Source organism: Notechis scutatus, chromosome 4 (assembly GCF_049901735.1).
Source record: "Notechis scutatus isolate UNSWTSFEM ecotype Mainland chromosome 4, rNotScu1.2, whole genome shotgun sequence".
Lineage (NCBI taxonomy): Eukaryota > Metazoa > Chordata > Lepidosauria > Squamata > Elapidae > Notechis > Notechis scutatus.
Window position 1 is genome coordinate 131,208,549 of NC_142012.1, and position 19,271 is coordinate 131,227,819.

At 39.2% G+C, this 19,271-nt stretch overlaps 1 protein-coding gene across 7 annotated transcripts in view; it reads right to left on the bottom strand.

The window, feature by feature from the left end:
• Positions 1 to 19,271, bottom strand: part of ANO7 (anoctamin 7) — a 40,558-nt gene that overhangs the window by 2,486 nt on the left and 18,801 nt on the right. For 6 of the 7 annotated variants that reach the window (XM_087964964.1, XM_087964966.1, XM_087964963.1 and 3 more), the window contains 13 exons: positions 18,869 to 18,965; positions 17,595 to 17,738; positions 17,376 to 17,513; positions 16,597 to 16,695; positions 16,408 to 16,510; positions 14,536 to 14,647; positions 12,464 to 12,518; positions 10,549 to 10,646; positions 6,168 to 6,307; positions 5,361 to 5,566; positions 4,551 to 4,693; positions 3,255 to 3,345; positions 2,492 to 2,611 (listed from right to left, as the gene is read on the bottom strand). In XM_087964964.1, coding sequence (XP_087821090.1) covers positions 2,492 to 2,611; positions 3,255 to 3,345; positions 4,551 to 4,693; positions 5,361 to 5,566; positions 6,168 to 6,307; positions 10,549 to 10,646; positions 12,464 to 12,518; positions 14,536 to 14,647; positions 16,408 to 16,510; positions 16,597 to 16,695; positions 17,376 to 17,513; positions 17,595 to 17,738; positions 18,869 to 18,965 — 1,546 coding nt within the window. Of the gene's footprint in view, positions 1 to 2,491; positions 2,612 to 3,254; positions 3,346 to 4,498; positions 4,694 to 5,360; positions 5,567 to 6,167; positions 6,308 to 10,548; positions 10,647 to 12,463; positions 12,519 to 14,535; positions 14,648 to 16,407; positions 16,511 to 16,596; positions 16,696 to 17,375; positions 17,514 to 17,594; positions 17,739 to 18,868; positions 18,966 to 19,271 lie in introns of those variants that run through there. The other variant, XR_003373565.2, reaches the window with a different exon arrangement.

The window sequence follows — 19,271 nt, forward strand, 5'->3', positions numbered from 1 at the left end:
ATATAACATTAGGAATAACCTATCTTTAAAAGACATAAAAATTACAGAGTAATAGTATGGCTATTCTAACAACTGTAAAACCCAAACCTCCAGATTGCTATATAATTATTAAAATTTAATTAAAAATAAACCATGACACAGTACATGTAAAGAAATATATGTATTGCAGGGGTGAGATTCAACCGGTGTTACTACCGGTTCAGTGTAACATTTTTATACGCTGTGCGCGCATGTAAAAAATACTTGAGCTGTGCTGTCCAGACAGCTTAAAAGCGCTGGCGTGGGTGCGCAGCGTTTGGAAAGCCTCTTTTTTCCCCTGCTTTTTCAACCTCAGCTGTGCCGTGCAAAGCAGCTGAGGTTGAAAAAGCAGGAAATAAAGGACAGGTAAGAGTCCAGGCGGGCGGGTGGGCCAAACAGCAGCAAACACAGAACCGGTTCGGTGTCTGCTACTCTTCAGAGCTACTGGTTCTATAGAGCCAGGCAGAACCGATAGCATCCCACCCCTGATGTATTGTTACAAAATAGTGGGAAGGGTTCATCATCAATGGTCATCAATGGAAATGTGAGGATTCACATTTTAACACTGTTATTAAAGTGTTCTAGGGCAGTGGGCCCCAACCTTTTTTGTACCAGGGACCAGTTTCAAGCACAAACACTTTTTCAAGGACCGGGGAGGGGGGAGAGAAGAATCTGAGTTTGGTGGTTTGCTTGCAGACGTTTCATTACCTGACTAGGTAACATCTGATGTTGTTACCTAGTCGGGTAATAAAACGTCTGCCAGCAAACCACCAAGTTCAGGGAGCGCTTCGGCCCTGCCTCCCTCAGCCCCATCCCTCAGGTGTCTCCCTCCCTCCCTCAGGTGTCTGCCTCGTTCCTCTCTGTCTCTCTCTCGCTGCTCCACCAGGCCAGGAAGAAACTGCTTCAAAAGAAGCGGGGGGGTGGCTTTTCCTGTCGCCGCAGCTCCTCCAAAGCGCCCGTCCACCCCCGCCCGCCCGCGCGCGGTTCAATCCACAGTGCTCCGTTCTGCCTGCCTGCCTTCGTTTCGGAGCAGCTTTGGCTGATGAAAAGAGGCGAATAGTTATTATTCTCAGCCGAAGCTGCTCCCAAACAACCAGACAGGCAGGCAGGCAGAACGGAGCACTGAATTGAAGCGCGGGCGGGCGGGGTGGGGGTGGACGGGCGCTTCGGAGGCGCTACGGCGACAGGAAAAGCCACCCCACCCCACCCCGCTTCTTTGAAGCAGTTTCTTCCTGGGCTGGTGGAGGAGTGAGAGAGCGACTGAGAGAGGAACGAGGCGGGAGGAAACCGAAGCCGCTGAGCCAGAGAGCAGGACAGGCTTCAGTTGCTTCCTCCCTCCCCTTCTCTCATTTGTGTCTTTGATCCCCGATCCCAGCAGCATTCACCGAAGGCGAAGAAAGCCGCCATTTTTTTATTTTTATTTTCTTTGCGGCCTGGTACAGAGTGCTCCACGGACCGGGACCGGTCCGCGGCCCGGTGGTTGAGGACCCCTGTTCTAGGGGATTCAACCTAAGGGAAGGAAATTGAGAGGGAAGAGCCCAAGAGATAATCCCAGAGGTGTTTTTTCAGGAGGCAACTGGGCTTCTTTGTTTTTTCTTTGAAGATATTTCACTTCTCATCCAAGAACCTTCTTTAGACTACAATTGCAAACTACAGGAACCAGGAGCACTACTCAGGTGACCCTGAAAACACAGATAAACCATCCAAGTGCTTCAAAGACCCTCTAAAAGGATGCAAATGATCAGCTGTCTGCAAGGAATATAAATCCTTCCATTCCCCACAATCTTGTCAGAGCGGAAGAAGCTTCTTGGATAAGAAGCGAAACATCTTCAAAGTAAAAACAAGAAAATCCAGTTGCCTCCTAAAAAAGCACCTCTGGGATAACCATGTCCTGGATGACTGAGAATCTTTAGACTTTTAACTACAATTTGGGATGAACACCCACTGAATGGTGTGGGGGTAGAATAGATTTCCAGGAGAAAAAATTGCAGACTACAGGAACCAGGAGCACTACTCAGGTGACCTGAGGATACAGATAAACCTCTTAAGTGCTTCAATGACCCTCTAAAAGGATGCAAATGACCAGCGGTCTGCAAGGAATATAAATTCTTCCAATCCCCACTATCCTGTCAGAGCTAAAGAAGCTTCTTGGATGAGAAGCGAAACATCTTCAAAGAAAAAATTGTTTGCCTCCTGAAAAAGCACCTTTGGGATGAGTGAGAATCTTTACACACTATTATCCCAAAGAATAATTAATTTTGCATTAAAAGTTTATTTCAAAATCAACTTTACTACTCAATATTTGTAGTTTCATCTAATTTAATACAAAATTACATTTCTGTGGAAGAAATTGGAATATGCAGTGTAGAAATCAGTTACCCATAGAAGTTCAATGATCTTAAGCAATTTGTGTCCTGTTTCTCAAAGAAAGGTGTTTTTTTTTTTATTATTTTCATAATAATGGAAGATTTACCTTATTCTCAGCCAGGGCTTGTTTAGCAAGATACTGTTCTCGCTTTACTTTTATTGCCACTGCTTCTGGGATGTCAGGTACCATCATATCAATCATACGTGCAATGAAGAAAACTACATGCTATGAAAAGAGGTAAAAGAAAGTAAGTTGGAATTTATTGTGAATGGACAGAAAGCAGGCTGGGCAGAAAATACATGGAAATATCATGCATATAAAATTATGATGACCCCAATTAGACATGGTATTCTGCAAAAAGGTTATGATTTTCCATTAAGCCAAGGAATATAAAAATGGATAGTGGTCTCCTTAGAAAACAATTGCTTGTGAGCTTTGGATTGCCTGCTTACTTAATGGTTTAGCATTTTTTGATGATGGTTCATTTTAATGTGAATACATGATACAGTAGATGTACGTTCTCCATATCACCAATTTTCCTTCCAAAACTTTACAGAATTTCTGGCATTGAAGAACCTATAGTACTTTTATCACTAGAACAAAATGTACATCTTTTCCAACAGCATAATTTGTACCATAATTTTGATGTATTTCATGTCCAAATAATTTATTTAGTTTCAAAACAGCACAAGTTTCCTTCAAGCAATCTAAAGTATGCAATATGACTAATTTTTAACATACTAGTGCTAACACAAGGAAGAAACAATATTACAAATAGGATTTTTAAGTGTGCTAAATTTTGCAATGGCCAATGTAAGGTCTCTAAGAAACAAGTATATGGAAAATAATATATTTAAATGCAATGTACCTCAAATACAATGATGAAGCCAAGTTGGATTGCCAGTAGATTCCAATAAGGTAGTGAATGCCTGCCATTTTGTTCTCTATAGGCTCGGTACCTGTGGAGATAAGAGCTTCAAAATCCATGCAAAGTAACAATGCAGTGATTAGCTTAGCAATCACAAGTTTTCCAGATTAATTTCTGATGTCTCTTGCTGCCAATTTCTATGTTCACACATTTTCTCTAGTTGAATTAGGCCAGGTGAAATTTAGTGCAGTATGTTCTGTCTGCTATTCTATGAATTAATATACTGTAAGGCAGTGTTTCCTGTTACAGATAGTCCTTGACCTATGACAGTAACAGAACAGGGATGCAGTAGGCCTGTCTGACCTAGTCCTCCCGAGGCTTCTCCCATTCCTTGAAACACCCTGTGATCCACTTCCTTCCTCTTGGGGTCCCCACATCTCTTGGACAACTTTCCCTACACACCAGATCCCTGCAGGTGCCTCCCTCCCCATGCCCTGTCTCCCATCAAGCATTTATCTTTTGAAGATTTCTAGAGTTCTACTAGAGCTTTCCTCAACTCTATGCAGACCGTGTCAAAGAAGCAGAATGGGTGCTGTCCTTGGGCCAAGTTGTGGTCTCCCAGAAGTGGCCACCATTTCAGTGCACTGTGGGAATGTTGAAAATGGCGGTTGCTTTTGGGAGGTAGCCATGTGGTTCAAGGATGAGTGGCCTGCTCCCTCAACATGAGATCCAGAGATCTTCAAAAGAGAAGTGTGTGAGGGAAATATGGAGTGGGATGGGGAGCAGGCCCAATGTCTGCAGGGACTCAGTGTAATGGGATGAGGAGGGTTGGGGAGACTGCTGCAGTATCCCTGCAGTCAGTTGTAAGGACACATCAGTGTGCGGGTGCTGCAGCAGCTGTAACTTCAAAACGGTCATAAGTAGCTTTTGGGATGGCTGCCAAGTGACAGGCTGTTAAGTGAAGATTACCTGTACTTGATTGTGAGCAAGGAAACTGCATTTCCAGCTGCAGCACAGTTAAGACAACTGGCTTTTAAAAAAAAGTAAATACATAATGTAGGACTACGTATTTTCATATGTTTGGCAATTGCAGAGTAAACCTTAACCTGGTGTATGCTTCTACTTTACACACAAATATCTCAATCAATATGCAACAAACCAGGACAAAAAGCATTCAAATTACATTTTGAGAGAGCTTACTTTGAATTTTAAACAAGCAATTTAGTTCCAATAGATTCACTCACTAATCATCTTTAAACAGCTATCCTCATCAGCTACAAGAGTAGGAGATCCCACCTGCATGTGACATTGTTCTTCAACTCAAAAGATTTAGGGGCATAGGCCAGGGTGAAGTCAATGTAGCCCTGTAGATTGCTAGCACGAGTGTACTGGTAATACAGCCGAGGAAGAAAGTCAGAAGTGAAGGCAATCAGGAAGGCCTAAAAGAAGAACATGTTTATTTTTTTAAGTGTTGTGTGAATGACACACAGAACTCTTGATTCTTACTCGTGGCACAATATGTACTTAATGTACTTTCAGCAACAGTCATAGAAACACGAACAGCCTCATTCTAGATCAGGTCATTCAGCATCTAGTTCATTGCTTCTTAAATAGCCTTTCCCAACTTAGTGCTCCTACTTCCTGTATTGGGACCAAGTACTAGAATTTCCATTCACGTTATCCAAAATGAATTTTGGGACTGTAGAGAGAGATACCAGGAAGCATTTCTCTTCGGGGTGTTTCTGTCAGAGCATGCTTTCACCAGGACACCTGCTAACCCAATTCTACTTTTCTCCAACAACCAACCAGCCAGCTCCATAATGATATGTTCTATCAGTAACTTGCACTGCCTTTCCTTTACCACTTGGTATTTAAATAATTCTGTGAGCCAATTATGTCACCAAAGAACTGGGTCATTTTTGAGTTCACCTTAAATCCTCATCTGCTTTGGGAACAGGAAACAATACTGTAAGTAAACTCAACTCAATCAAAACATCCTTGAATTTTAAATTCAGTGTAATTCAATTGCGGTATTTCAGAACTGTAGCTGCCATGCTTGTACAAAATTCCTGTTGATTGCTTACCATATACACCAGTATAACTCACATTACTAATAACTGCAAAGTGCGTGATGACCTCCAGGATATGAAACCAGATGCCAATGCCCTGTGTCCGTTCTGCAACTGGACGTCGATATTCACAAACAAATTTGTGAGCATCCAAACGAATTTCCACCCAGTTGTTCAGTAAAGCAAAAAGAGGGGCCAAGGGGCAGGCAGCAACAAAGATAGTAATGAAGCCAAATTGCAAAACTGAAAGGGAAACGAACATTTTAATCTCCAGAGTTTGAGGAAAGAAACCTTATCAAAAAAATAATTTGGAGGAGACCAAGATGAGATTTCAGTGAAGGCAAGACTGAAATGCTCTTTCTGAAGCCCCAGGTAGTATGGTAATAGTTATTTTTTCACTAAAATGCATCCATTTTAATTTGGATAAAACAAATGACCTTTCATTTCACATATTTTAAGCTGATTGGTGAACCTATGATACAGAAGAGTTCAGCTCAGAAATTTTATACAGTGCCTCAAATATTCACATTTTATTACTTGAAAATATTGGATAAACTAATTGGGCTTTTCAGCCTCTCACACCACTTTTCCATTTGTTGGAGTTATAAATTCCAAGTCTGACTGCATAAAGACTGCGGAAATTCAGAAAGATACTTTCATATTTCTCTTCCTAATTACTCCCTCTATCTCAGGACTTTTTTCCTCACTGTTCTTATAATTCTTGTATTTTTCAATCTCTCCAAGAATATACATACTCACTCCCCCCTTCCATAACCCATGCCATAGTCTTAGAAATTTTCAGAAAACTATTCTTAAGTTTGCCATTTCCCCAGGTGGCTCATACCCATTTCCAAATATTCAGTGAAGAGCCCATTATAGGGCAGCAGTTTATAATCGCTTTCCCAGGATTGCTTGGTAAAGTTGTCTTGGCCTGTCTTATTACTTTCAGAAAGATCTCGCTTATGCCACCATGCTTTCAGCTTCCTATGGAGAGAAAAAAATGTAGTTGCTAGAATATCTAGGAAAATCTTATTCTTCAGGCATAGCAAGATGATTAAATAATATCTGGATCAGTGGTGGGATTCAAAATTTTCTACTACCAGTTCTGTGGCCGTAGCTTGGTGGGGAAGGTTATTGTAAAATCTCCAGTCAGAGGTCTCCATTTGCCGGTTCTCTGAACTATTCAAAATTTCCGCTACCGGTACTCCAGAACTGGTCAGAACTTGTTGAATACCACCTCTGATCTGGATGCATCTAGATAAAGTATATTTTTATTTTTGCCCCATTATTTAGCCATAAGATTGTCTTTTTGAACTTGGTGTCCTCTGAGAATTGATTCATTCTCCCTCAGCCCAACTCAACTCACAGGTTATTGTTGTGGGAAAATAGGAGACACAAGGAGTATCAGACATGTTTGCCATGTTGGAGTTATCTATAAAAAATATTATAGCCAGGATAAAATAATATTTTAAAAATTCTAATGTTAGTGGTACTTCAGTTTTATGGGGGTCGGGACAAAAGTATTCCAAGGATTTGTCCTACAAATCTCACTATCTAATTAATTCATTTTCTTTCTCTCCACTATGGCCTTGCCACCTTAGCATCTATCTTAGTGCCTCTGTTGGATCCTGAATATCTGACATGATCCAGATCTAGTAACATCACTAGAAGGGAACTGTGACCATAATTTAGATCAATATTAGGTTGCTGATTATGATTGAGTGCATTCATGATCTTGGACTCAGAACAGATGCACGATAGAAAAACAATACTACCAATAACATCTCTCTCTCCCTCCCTCCCTCCCTCCCTCTGATCTAGTGTAAGTGGGTACAACTTTCTCCTGCCTCTTCCACATAAAGTCTCCATCATGACTTGACAACAATAACATGGCATCATGGAAATGACATTTTTGTAGTGATACTGTAATTAGTATTATTATGTGGTAGCAGTGGAGTCATGCAGGTTAATACAGCTATCGAAAAACTGGTAATGCTGGGCAAGGTGAATGGAAAAAGAAGAATCCAAGAGTATATGAGTTGGCCAGACAGTATTGGAGGATAGCTTTTATCCACAGTCACAAAGAATAGGTACAGCTCAATGGAACAGAAGAAATGTAGTACCACTGGAACTGATGCAAAAGTAACAATCCTGGAATGGCTGCAACCTGCTGACAGTACTAAGATAACAACAGAAATGCTTGGATCATAAAGAGTTACATCCAAAATATAGAGTGAAGTTTTTGGAGGAATATCATCTAAAATACTGACAAAAGCTGAATGATGTCTAGCACAATATAGTTGTTACAATGTCAAGGGCCTGTATGGGTGGGTACATTTTTCCCCAGGCAGAATCGTCATTGGTCTTCATCAGATAAATAAGCAGATATATTAGACTTAAAACTAGTTGGTACTCAAAACAGATGTTAATTTTTATAGCTGGGTCTCAACATTTTCAATAAAGCAATGAATTGTACTTGGAGATCCATGAGAGAAAAAAATACTTTGGAACACTGGTGAATAATAGCAATAGCACTTACTCTTATATACTGCTTTATAAGTGGTTTACAAAGTCAGCCTCTTGCCTCCAGCAATCTGGGTCCTCATTTTACCCACCTTGGAAGGATGGAAGGCTGAGTCAACCTTGAGCCTGGTGGGATTTGAACTGCCAAATCAACAGAAGTGGCCTGCAGTACAGCACTGTAACCACTGTGCCACCAAGGCTCTTGGTGGCACAGTGGCTAGAGTGATAGAATGGTTAGAGTGATAGAGAGATAGAGATAACGAATGTTATCAATTCACATATTTGATAAATGCAATCTATCTCTAATCTCTATCAGATAGCTCTGAGGGGCAATTTGAGTCACCTCTTTGGGCTCTTACTACTTAATACAATTAGAAATGAGACATTATGCAACAAAAAGTGCAAAAGGGAGCAATGTGCATTGGAACTCTGACAGGGAAAATTTATTGTGTAGCAGCTTGACTGTTAAGAAAGCCAAAATATGTCTAGGATACAGGGATTTATTCTGACGCTATTCTGACAATTCCAAAAGTTTTCTAAGAGCAAACTATTTTGCACAACTCTGCTGTAGGCAAATTATATAGGAAGAAACTCGTGTTTACTATCTCCAGCAGTGGAATAGTTCACAGTATGGCCATAGAAGTATGTTCCCTTCTCACAAGAATATTGTGGAATACTTCTATATTCATTTGATTCTTTTTTTTTTACACGGGAATATATTCCCTTATGAATATTAAATTCAGGCATTTCTTCACTGCACCCTTTCTGATTTACAAAATTACAGCTTCTAGTAAGGAAGCAATCTTTGGAATGCTGAAAACCATCTCATACAACAATTTTTGTGTACATATAAACAGCCCAAACTTCATTCCGACTGTGATGACTCGTGGCGTGGCACAAAGATAAAACAGTTAGATAATAAATAAGAGTCCCTTTATTAGCTCCAACTTTGCCCCCAATGTCCAGGTTACTTTCTGGCTGGAGAAAAACTCCCAGGAACAGCCTTTGCTGCAGAGAATTAAATCCAAAACAATTAAATCCAACACAAACTATAACTTTAAGTCCAATCAAACCAAACTGATTAGTAATTAGTTTGGCAGGGCAGGAACAAGAATTCCAGACATGAAGGCATGGCAAAACTCACATGGTTGGGAAGACTCCAGGAACACAGAAAAGCAACGACAACACAGGATAAAGTCACATTTCTCCCAGCAGCTGCCGCAGTCAGCATTCAGTTCTTATAAACTCTCTTCCCACCTGTGGCTAATGTAGGGAATCAGGGCCCTTTCCTCCCCTGTAAGCCACGCAACCCACATTGCTCTCTTCTCTGTTCCTCCCTGCGCGCCCTAGGATGAAGAGGGGATGGCCCTGGGTCTTCCTCTGAACTCCCTCTCCCTTGTTTTATCTCTTCCCTGCTCTGCCCAGTTGGACTTTGCCCTTCCCCAGCCTCCTTCACAACCAATGGAGCCACACTCCCATTCCCTGTCAGCTGTTCGTCTTCCTCCTCGGATTCAGACTCTGACAGGGGCATGACACAGGCTAAGCTAACAAACATATTTCCCTGGTTCACCTATAAAGCTGAATCCAAACCAACAACAAACAAACATTGTATTTTTCATTTGTGGATGTGGTACACATCAGAAAGGCTTGCGAATACTCATATCTGTGTTTGCTCTATTCACAGACTGTATTTGTCAATGTTTGCACATATTCAAAAATAATTATGTCTTGGCAAAAATGCAAAACATTATTTTGTGAAGCAGTTGTAATTGCCAAAGTAACTAGGGAGTGGCTTCTCTTTTCCCACACTTGCATTTCTACAAAGAAATGCATTTCTACACACTTTTGCTAGATTTTACAGGGTTTGTTACTTCAGGCAGTTGCCAAGCCTCTTTTTGTATCTTCCACCCACATTCCTCTCCAGCTTCTTCTCTGAATTTCACTAGCATGATTGCCAAGAATCAAGGCGGGTAGAATTTCTTGACATTTTAAGGCAGAAGATAATATAAAAATTATAAGCTAAGTCTAAAGCATAATTGCTTGCCATGTCCTCAAACCCACTGCAGAAGTTTTGTCCTATCAGACAAATTTTCTTAATGCTTTGCTCCTCCTTTGATCAAGTCTAACAGCTGCAAAAATGGCAGTTTTGTTCTCATTCTTCTCTTGCTGGGGTTTGGTTTTTAGAATGGGTTAAAAAAAGAGAGCTTGTACTTCTACACTGTGGAAACGAATTTGCAAAGCCATCCCTCAGAACAACTGGATATGGACAAGAAACATACAATTGCGCTTTGACTATAGAAATGAATGGAAAATCCCCAGAATGGGAAGAAGAATGAGACAAAAATTATTTTCAGCAGAAAATTGCCTGTTCCACAATTCTAAGGAAATGTTGGCATTGCAATTATCTTTGCAATGTTTCATAAGGAGCAGTAGATGAGACAGTTGTTAATTGCTTCAGCTTCCCAGGAACCATCAAGGTTCATCATTACATGTAAAAGGAACTGGAAGTTTTTTTTTTTAAAAAAAAAATAGAAATGAAATCTCTTTTCTTGTACAATGATGCAGCACCAATATATTGCAAAGCTGTAGCCTCCATCCTTCTATGTTAATTGCAGCCCCAGTGTGCAAACCCCTGCTTTGTACAAGCACGTTGATTGGAATGAATAGATAGCAAAAGTATCAAGTCAAAGCATAGCACTCACGGGATAAGGACCTCTTGAATGTTGTTAATTATTTGCTTTCCCACCATGATGACAAGAAGTTCCTGAGCAAGTTCAATGAGGCAGCCACCTGGAGCACACTGGACAAAACAGAGAGAAAGACTTCTGGGTATGGCTGGTGGCCTAATAAACATTGCATATAACCTATGTAGAAATCTTTAAGGTTTCATATGTAGCGTGAAGTAGGTATCTATTAAGAATCACTCATGTACTGAAGCATCATGTAACTTTATTGGAGGCATTGAATAAAGGCCTCCTTAATGGGATATATATTCTAGGAAAGAAAATGTGACCCAAACCAGAAAGCTTGAATGCTTTTCCTCAAGATCCACCTTTCTACATAAGGAGAATATTTGTGATTGAGCAGCATTTAGCCATGAGATTCCTATTTGCAGGGTCTCAAACAGGGGTTGGATTCTACCAGTTCAGCCCAGTTCGGGTGAACCGGTAGCTCTGAAGATCAGCTGGGAGAGAACCAGTTCGTTCTGAAGATCAAGGTATTTCCTTTCCCCCCTCACTGATCAGCTGTTCTCTGAAGATCAGCTGTGCTGCACGATTTGAATTAGCTAGAAAGCAGGAAATTATCGGATTTCTTGCTTTCTAGCTCATCTAAATCACGTGGCACAGCTGATTCCCCCCCTCGATGTCGTATTGCTTCACCCAGGAGACTTCCCTGAGTCCCAGGAGGTAAAAAAACGGGGCGTGGGGATGGTGCTGCGCACCCCTGTGCCCCATTTTTGCTCCCAGGAGGCTTCCCTGAGGTCCAGTAGGTTAAAAAAAAAAAACACTCCCACCCAGTTACATGACCACCTGGCCACACCCAACTAGGTACGCTCACAGAACCAGGAGTTTAAAAATTTGCATCCCATCTCTGGTCCCCAAGATATAACTTCTTCATTGTTGTTGAGAACTAGACTCAGTCCTCTCATTTCCTCAGGACATACCATATATCCATAATGGGATAATTACAAAGAAAAAGGAGATACATTTTACAAACAAATAAATAAGATTTATTAAAAAGAAAACTAACAGTGAATATATAGTATTATAGTAAGGTTCTTTGATATAGATAAATCTGTGGTTAAGGCCATGTGCAGTTCAGGTCACCCTAGGACTGTAAGGGCCATAAAAAGACAAAGAAAATGATAGAGGAAAACATATACTTTGGGATTTTTGCTTAGAATGAAGGCTTAAGATGGTAGAGATATGCAAACCATTCCTGACCCAGCAAAAAGAATCAGGTTGGAAAAAAGTATTTTACACACTACATAATTAATTAGTGAAATTCATGTCCATCAGATTCAGCGTCTAACTAGCCCATTTGTTATGGCTATGTGAAGGCAGCATTCATGGGCAACAGAACTACCTTCTTGTCTATATAAACTTGTCAGATGCATCTGGTGAAACCCAGAATGTTGTGGACCTCTTCTAACATGTTTATAAATATGTTGTGGATATAGATAGAAGAAAAGGTTCTTTTAAGCCCTAAAAAAGATACCTGTTCAATTCCTTGGTCTGAGGGTAACAGTCTTTCTATTTATCTCTGGAATAGTTGGGATCAACCAGACTCTATTCATTAATAATTATATGTTTGTCACCTTGCAATCCAATCTATTTTGCACAGGTTGCCTAGGTATCTACTACTCTAGAGGATTCCTTCCAGTGGTGGGATTCCACTTTTTTTACTACTGGTTCTGTGGGTGTGGCTTGGTGGGTGTGGCAAGGGAAGGATACTGTAAAATCTCCAGTCAGAGATGGTATTTGCCGGTTCTCCGAACTACTCAAAATTTCTGCTACCGCTTCTCCAGAACTGGTCAGAACCTGCTAAATACCACCTCTGATTCCTTCACATTTGTTCAAGAACCAATCTCTTTCTCATCTCTTCTAAGATACTTACATCCTCATTGCGTATGCCCAGTAATTTGTTATAGTGGCCTGGATAACCAACAAACCTGAAAGGGAAGAAGAAAAAGCACAAGGGCAAGAAATGAAAAATATGTCTCTGGCTTTTAAAAAAAACTGCTAGTTTAAATTCCTATTTTTACCGCCTCCCTCCAAGTAATTATTTTTAAATATTATTAAAAGCCACTTTAGTGTAGTGATTAAGGCACAAAATTAAAAACTGGGAGAGTTGAGTTCTATTTTTGCCTTAGGGATGGAGCTAGCTACCTGTGTGACTTTGGGCCAGTCACTCTATCTGCTCTAGGAAGAAGGCAATGACAAACCATTGCTGAAATCTTGCCAAGAAAATGGCAGATACTTGTTCTGGTAATTACCAGGAATCTATACTGTCTTAAAGTCACTCAGACACGTTTGCTGCTGCTTGATAGAATGCAATGTTCAACTAGGGCCAAAGGCATCACCATTCACAGCTTATATTCCTGTAGTGATTGAGACCTACTGGTTTTAACTGTCCATTTGTTGATTCCTGATGCTAATATATTTGTTAGACGCAGCCTACCATGTGACACCCATTCAAGATTTACATTATTATACTTTTTCTGAACAATAGATGGCAGTCATTTTTCACTTTTTCTCATCTTTCCGTCACCATTATGTAGAATCCTGTTGAATTACTGTTATGAGATATTTAATAACTTTTTTGAAATTATCTTCCCAGGTTAATAAAACCTCCAGTTTTCACTCAAGCAGCAAGCTGCGAGACAAGATCAAATATAAGCTTCCTAGAGGGAACTCACTTTAGTCTAAATGCTGGTTATTACCTTTAAGACACATCACGGTGCAATAGCCAGATATATCAGGGAAGATGTTGCCAAAATTGAATATACATGCCTAGTCTGGCTATTTAGAGAGAATCTATTGTGTGTCCCCCTTTTCATGAACTTCGTGAAATTAAAACTTCATGACAAGCCTTTCCAGTGATGATCCCCATTTAATGGAACATTCTCCTTCCCTCCCCAGGGTAAAATAGCCTTACAATCTATTTTGAAAAGATCAAAATGGCATTATTTCATCAGATGTCTGGCTAGGCTAAATTAATGCCACTTCTGATATACTTGTTTGGGTTTTTCTGGATGTTTTTACTGGTGACATATACTTGTATGTGTGTATGTGTATGTATGTTTAAAATTCTGTTGCATTCAAGGCAGATTCTGTCAGATTAGAATGGGTTATAAATTCAGCATACTGTACACAAATACATACCATTCTGATTATTTCCAATATATGAAAGATGTACAACAAATTTAATTTTTTTGTAAGCCACCTAGAGTTTTTGAGAGTGAGTGGGTAGCCATACAAATTCTCTAAATTATTGCATCCTTTCATGTCATGCCCTGAAAAAATACCTACCAAGCATGCTCTTTCTAACCTAAATAAAACTTCCTTCCCTTCATCATATTAAAAGTTATTCTACAGTCTTCCTCAAAATAACATTAGCAGGATGTGTTGAGCCTACAGCACCTATAAATCTTGATGTCTCGTACTAAATGGAATTATGGACATTGTAATCCAAATTAAGTACAGAAAGTTTCCTCTATTACATAAGAAAACAATTCTACAAAGTAAGACAAAATGAGGGGAAATATTGAATAAATGAAAGCAGGAATCCAGAGCATTTTACAAATTATGTTTTTCAAGGCTGACCATTACAAAGTAAATTATTTCCACTCTGGATTAGGAAAGTTCTCAAAACAAATTTCGAAAATTCCACATCTATCTTTCATCCTTCCATCAGTCCGTCAGTCCGTCCGTCAGTCAGTCAGTATCTATCTATCTATCTATCTATCTATCTATCTATCTATCTATTCATCTATCTATCATCTATATCATCTCTCTCTCTCTCTCTCTCTCTCTCTCTCTCTCCTCTCTCTCTCTCTCTCTCTCTCCTCTACTTATCATCTATCTATCCTTTACTTGGTTTTAATGGATTTTATGATTGTTTTGCACCAGAGTGACTTGTCTTAGTGACTATATAAATTAAATTAAATAAAAAATAAAGAAATTTACCTGCCCTTAAAGAAGGCAATGTAGATGGGAGATGAATAGAAATTAATGAACTCAAAGATAAAGACTTTAAAAATGAAGGCATCTTCAAATGCGGTCTGGCTGCGATGCATTTCTGTGGCAGAAAAATGAATGCATCATTTAGAGCAACGTTTATACTTCAGGTTTTTGACATCTATCCTTATCTATCTTCACATCACTATGTGTTGAGGTAAGTTGTGCACTGAAAAATATTTACATGGTGTTACAGTATATATTATGACTAAGTTGGCAAAGTAAGTTAGATTACATTCTGGTTAAAGTTGTAGTTGTTTTACATTTTCTTCAAATCTTGACTTATTGGGGGAAAGGGTGGAACATTCCCTTGATGTATGCAAGTTGAATGCAGATATATTTCAAGAGATACCTGGATCCTAACAAAGTTCCCAGGTGAAGCATCTATGTATGAGGGGTTGAACAGCATTAGTTCTGGGCAAGGACAACATACCTGCATATTGCTACAATGATTATATGTGCAAAATATATGTCATATATAATGCAGTTAAGAATTTAGTGTGGAGATGACATTTGCTTAAGAATTTAGCACCCAGAGAAAAGTATTTTTTCACAAATTATTCTTTCTAGCACAAGGACTATCAAATCTAGGCTGCAAAAATCCATATGATTAGAGGTTAATATCTAGAATTAAATTTAAATGTTGTATCTTGGATCTTGTGCCATACTGGCTTGTTTTCTCAACATTCCAAGAAACAAATTAGGAGAGGTAGATGATGCAAAAAAAAAAATTGTAAAATTTCCTTGCTTGATAGTACAGGTTATCCTCAAGTTACAACAGTTCACTAAGTGATTGTTCAAAGTTATGATATCGCTCCAAGTACTTATGACAGTCCTGAGATTATGAATTTTGTAGCACCACAGCAGTTGTTCACCCTTACGAACAACTGCAGAGGCATTGTAACATTTACCCTGCCTATTTTCTCCCCTCCACCTGCCAGATCTTCACAGTCACTTACCTTGCAAAGATCTAGTAATCTGTGTCCACTCCAGCCTCCCTGCGGTGGTTTTCTTTGCCTGCATCCTTGCAGGCTCCAATTGTCCTTGCAGAAAGATTTTGTCACAAAGAACAGGGGCCAGGAGGGGCAAGACGACCAGAGCCAAAGAAACCACAGCAGAGAGGCTGGAGAGGATACAGCTTGCTTGATCATCAAGACCCTCAAAAGGTAAGTGCCTGGGGAGACCCAGTGGGGTTGGATGGCAGGGGAGAGGGGGAAGTATGAGATATCTCAGTGGATTGGTGGGGGCTTGGGTGGTCAAAAGCACTAGCCCCCCCCCCCCCGGTCTTCCCCACTCTGATACCTCATGTGCACTTAACAACCTGAGCATTTGATTAGCAAATGCATTGAATAAATCAGGGAGGGATCAAGTTCAATTAACATGATCCCATTAACAAATTCTTTGGGTTACAAATGTAATTGGCAGGCTTCGTTACATTCGTTAGTCAAGGACTACGTATAAATCAAATCACCACTAGCTAAACTACTAATATTTTGGAGTCTCCAGAAATTATGTATATAAATTTCTAACAAACTATTGAGTAATCCTGATACTACTGAATGAAAGACAGTGGAATTCTTTGAGATATGCTACAATTCTTAGATAAATTTTTCAAACTGGAAATTTACTGCATTATAAAAACTTTATTTTTGCTTTAAATTTGTTAGTGTTAAATGCATTTTATATAGGACTCAAAATGTCCTCATTTGATTACATCTCCTTAACTACCTTATTTCTATAAACAAAAACCTAGTTAGGAGTGAAGGGGTAAGGCTGAAAGTGATGTTTTGCTTGATGTCCAAGCCAATACAGTTTACTTACCCCATTTTGTAAGAAAAAGTGCCAGTGCAATATAAATTTTTGAGAGGAGGAGGATGAAAAAGAGATTCACTATGGAGCCTGTCAAGCTAGCAATACGAGAAGCCTAGGGGGGAAAAAGGAGTTAAAAATGCAAATGAAGTCCAATAGCAAAACCGGGCCGAAAGGGATAGAGATATAGAGGTCCCTTACCGAAGATACAAGTAGGAAGTTCCCAGATCTTGATATAATTACAGCAATGATGGCCCGGTAAAGGATAACAGAAATCAGGAATATTATTACCACAGCAATCTGTAGACAAAGAAGGCAAAGAAGAACTAGTAACATGCATTTATTGTCTCACTGTTGCAAATAATTAGTCACTCTGGCTCTGGCCCAGTAGAATTAAGTTGCCCCAATCTACTATTGTTCATATGTGCTGAACTATGATTCCTGCTATCCACAGCTAATAAAATATGGTGTGGGGATGACAATAAAGAAACTTAAACTTAAATTTTTGCTAAACCATAATTAATAGAAGATATTAATAGCAAATAGAAAAACTGTAAATAACAATTGCTAAATTTTCTAACAGGAAATATTCCAAAGATAGCCAAATAGGTTTTTATCACTTCAATAGAATCAAAGCTTGATGAATATTCTAGGAGGTCATTTAGAAGAATGTGAACTGGATTATTCCATTTCCTTCAATGCTCCTATAAAATGCATGAAAAATCAAGGGAGGCATTAGGCTCTTAGCACTTGTTCCCATATCAAGCCTCAGATATTCCCAGGGACATCTGCTAGACATTTAAGGTTTATATTGATTCTTTCACATGATTTTTCAGATAAAAGTTGCCCCCACAAGCTGCAGAGGTATATTGCTTGAAAGAAGATTGCTTTGCAAAATAAATTATGATTCAATTGGCATAGCAGAAGAAAGAGATCATGTCTCAAGACTTAGTCTACTTGAGATTTCCAACCTCTCTTACCAAAATGATGATGACCATTGATCCGGTCATTATTCTGTTGAATCGAGTCCGCTTTGGGAAATAGGGCTCCTCCTCTCCAGTAATTGGGTTTATGGTTGTCATGGGAGCCAAAGCGGCAAATTGGGGTCGTGGGCGTTCCTATAACAGGAGGAATATGAATATTGTAATGTATGCCAGTTTGGACTTTGAGTTACATTTGAAGCTCTCTAAATTCAGCACCTCAATGTCCTCAAAATCTGAACAATCCCAGCAGTATGTCAGGGTAGCATTCATTCGCTTCCAGTACTCAAGAAATGTGACTGCCCACAGAGACATGAAGATGCTGAAGAAAACAGTGCCACCATGGTCAAAGAGACGGCCAGCCTGGAGGAAAAAAGGGAGAGATTACTGTTGTGCATGTGGAAAGATACCCAGGTAGGGAACAGAAGTGAGTCAAGTGAGCAAAGCTCTTGAATGCAGTGGCTGGACGCCCACATATTTTAACACATTGATTTAACCAAAAGCTTGCTGAATAGCTGTGTCCAACACACCAATTAAACTAATTAAACCAGTTGTTCAATGCTTACACAGTATGCCAAGTTGCCTTGGTGACCTGGGTGGCATAGAAATCTAATAATAAATAAATAATTTAAGAAGTCCAAAACAAAGCACCATATTATGGCATAGTTGACTGAATCTACTTAGTGTCTTGCTAACTACCACATACCTGTGTTCCTTCAATTCTTTATTTCATGCATACTCACTGTATATGGGTTACAGAAATGGGCCTATAGCCTGCTTGTAGTTTAGCTCTAAAACTACAAGTAAGCTAAATTGCCTTTGCAACAAAAATAGCTTACATATTGTCAATGTTGCAATATATGCATATTTTAGAATTGTTAAATAGATGGAATGTATATCATATTGTTTTGGAAGCAATAGCTAAAGCATAAACTTTACAAACTATAAACTTTACAAATAAACTACAAATGACCAATCCTTCAAAGAAGGGAGACTGAGAAAAAGAAAAGAAAAAAAAAGCCCCAAGAGTTTAGCTTAACTTAATTTCAAGCAACATATTAGAAAGGAACCGACTGAAGAAATACTGTTTAAACAACCTCACATTAACAACGTTCTTGTGAGTTGTCAATGAGAAGATGAAGAGAAAAAGATATACAGGTTTGTTTACAGAGTGGCAACTTTATGTGTAAAGATTGTATCTCTGCTTGAATAAGATAGTGGGATTACTGGTCTCACTCACAAACAGAAAAGCAGCAACAGTGAATACAAAAACTGCAGGTGAATTAGTTTCATAAGTATGGCAGAGTTTTGACTGAAAGATAAAAAAAATACATGACAGTGGTAAAAGTATGGAAATTGCAATGTAGTTTAATCCCAGAAAGGGGTCTGCAGACCAGATTTTTGTTCTTCAGAAGGTCAATGAGAAGTATGTGAAGTTGATTATAAACTTGTTGATTTAGATAAAGCATATGAAAAAATCATTATAGCCTCACCTGAAACATGGGGCAGACCGTAGATAGATTCCAATAAGGGCAGACTTTGCAAATTGGGCACATCTTGTATTTGTCACCACTGGAACAGATCTCCTGTCTAGTTCAGAAGGAGAGAAAAGAAAAGTGCAAGAAAAAATAATTGCTTTGGAACCAGATTCCTTCCCCCACAACTTTGCTATTGGTTTTGCTTTCTGTGTTTCATTTATTTTACGGTTTGGGTTTGTTTGTTTGTTTGTTTGTTTAGTAATTCTCTCACTCTAATCTGCTATTGAAAATTTTTGAGGTGGAAGAGCCGGATAAAAATGTTAGAAATCTATAGACCTGTCATTTACATATTGAGGAACATATTAAAAAACTTTATAAATTTAAGCAAAGGATGACTGATTAGTCAGTCATGCTGGTT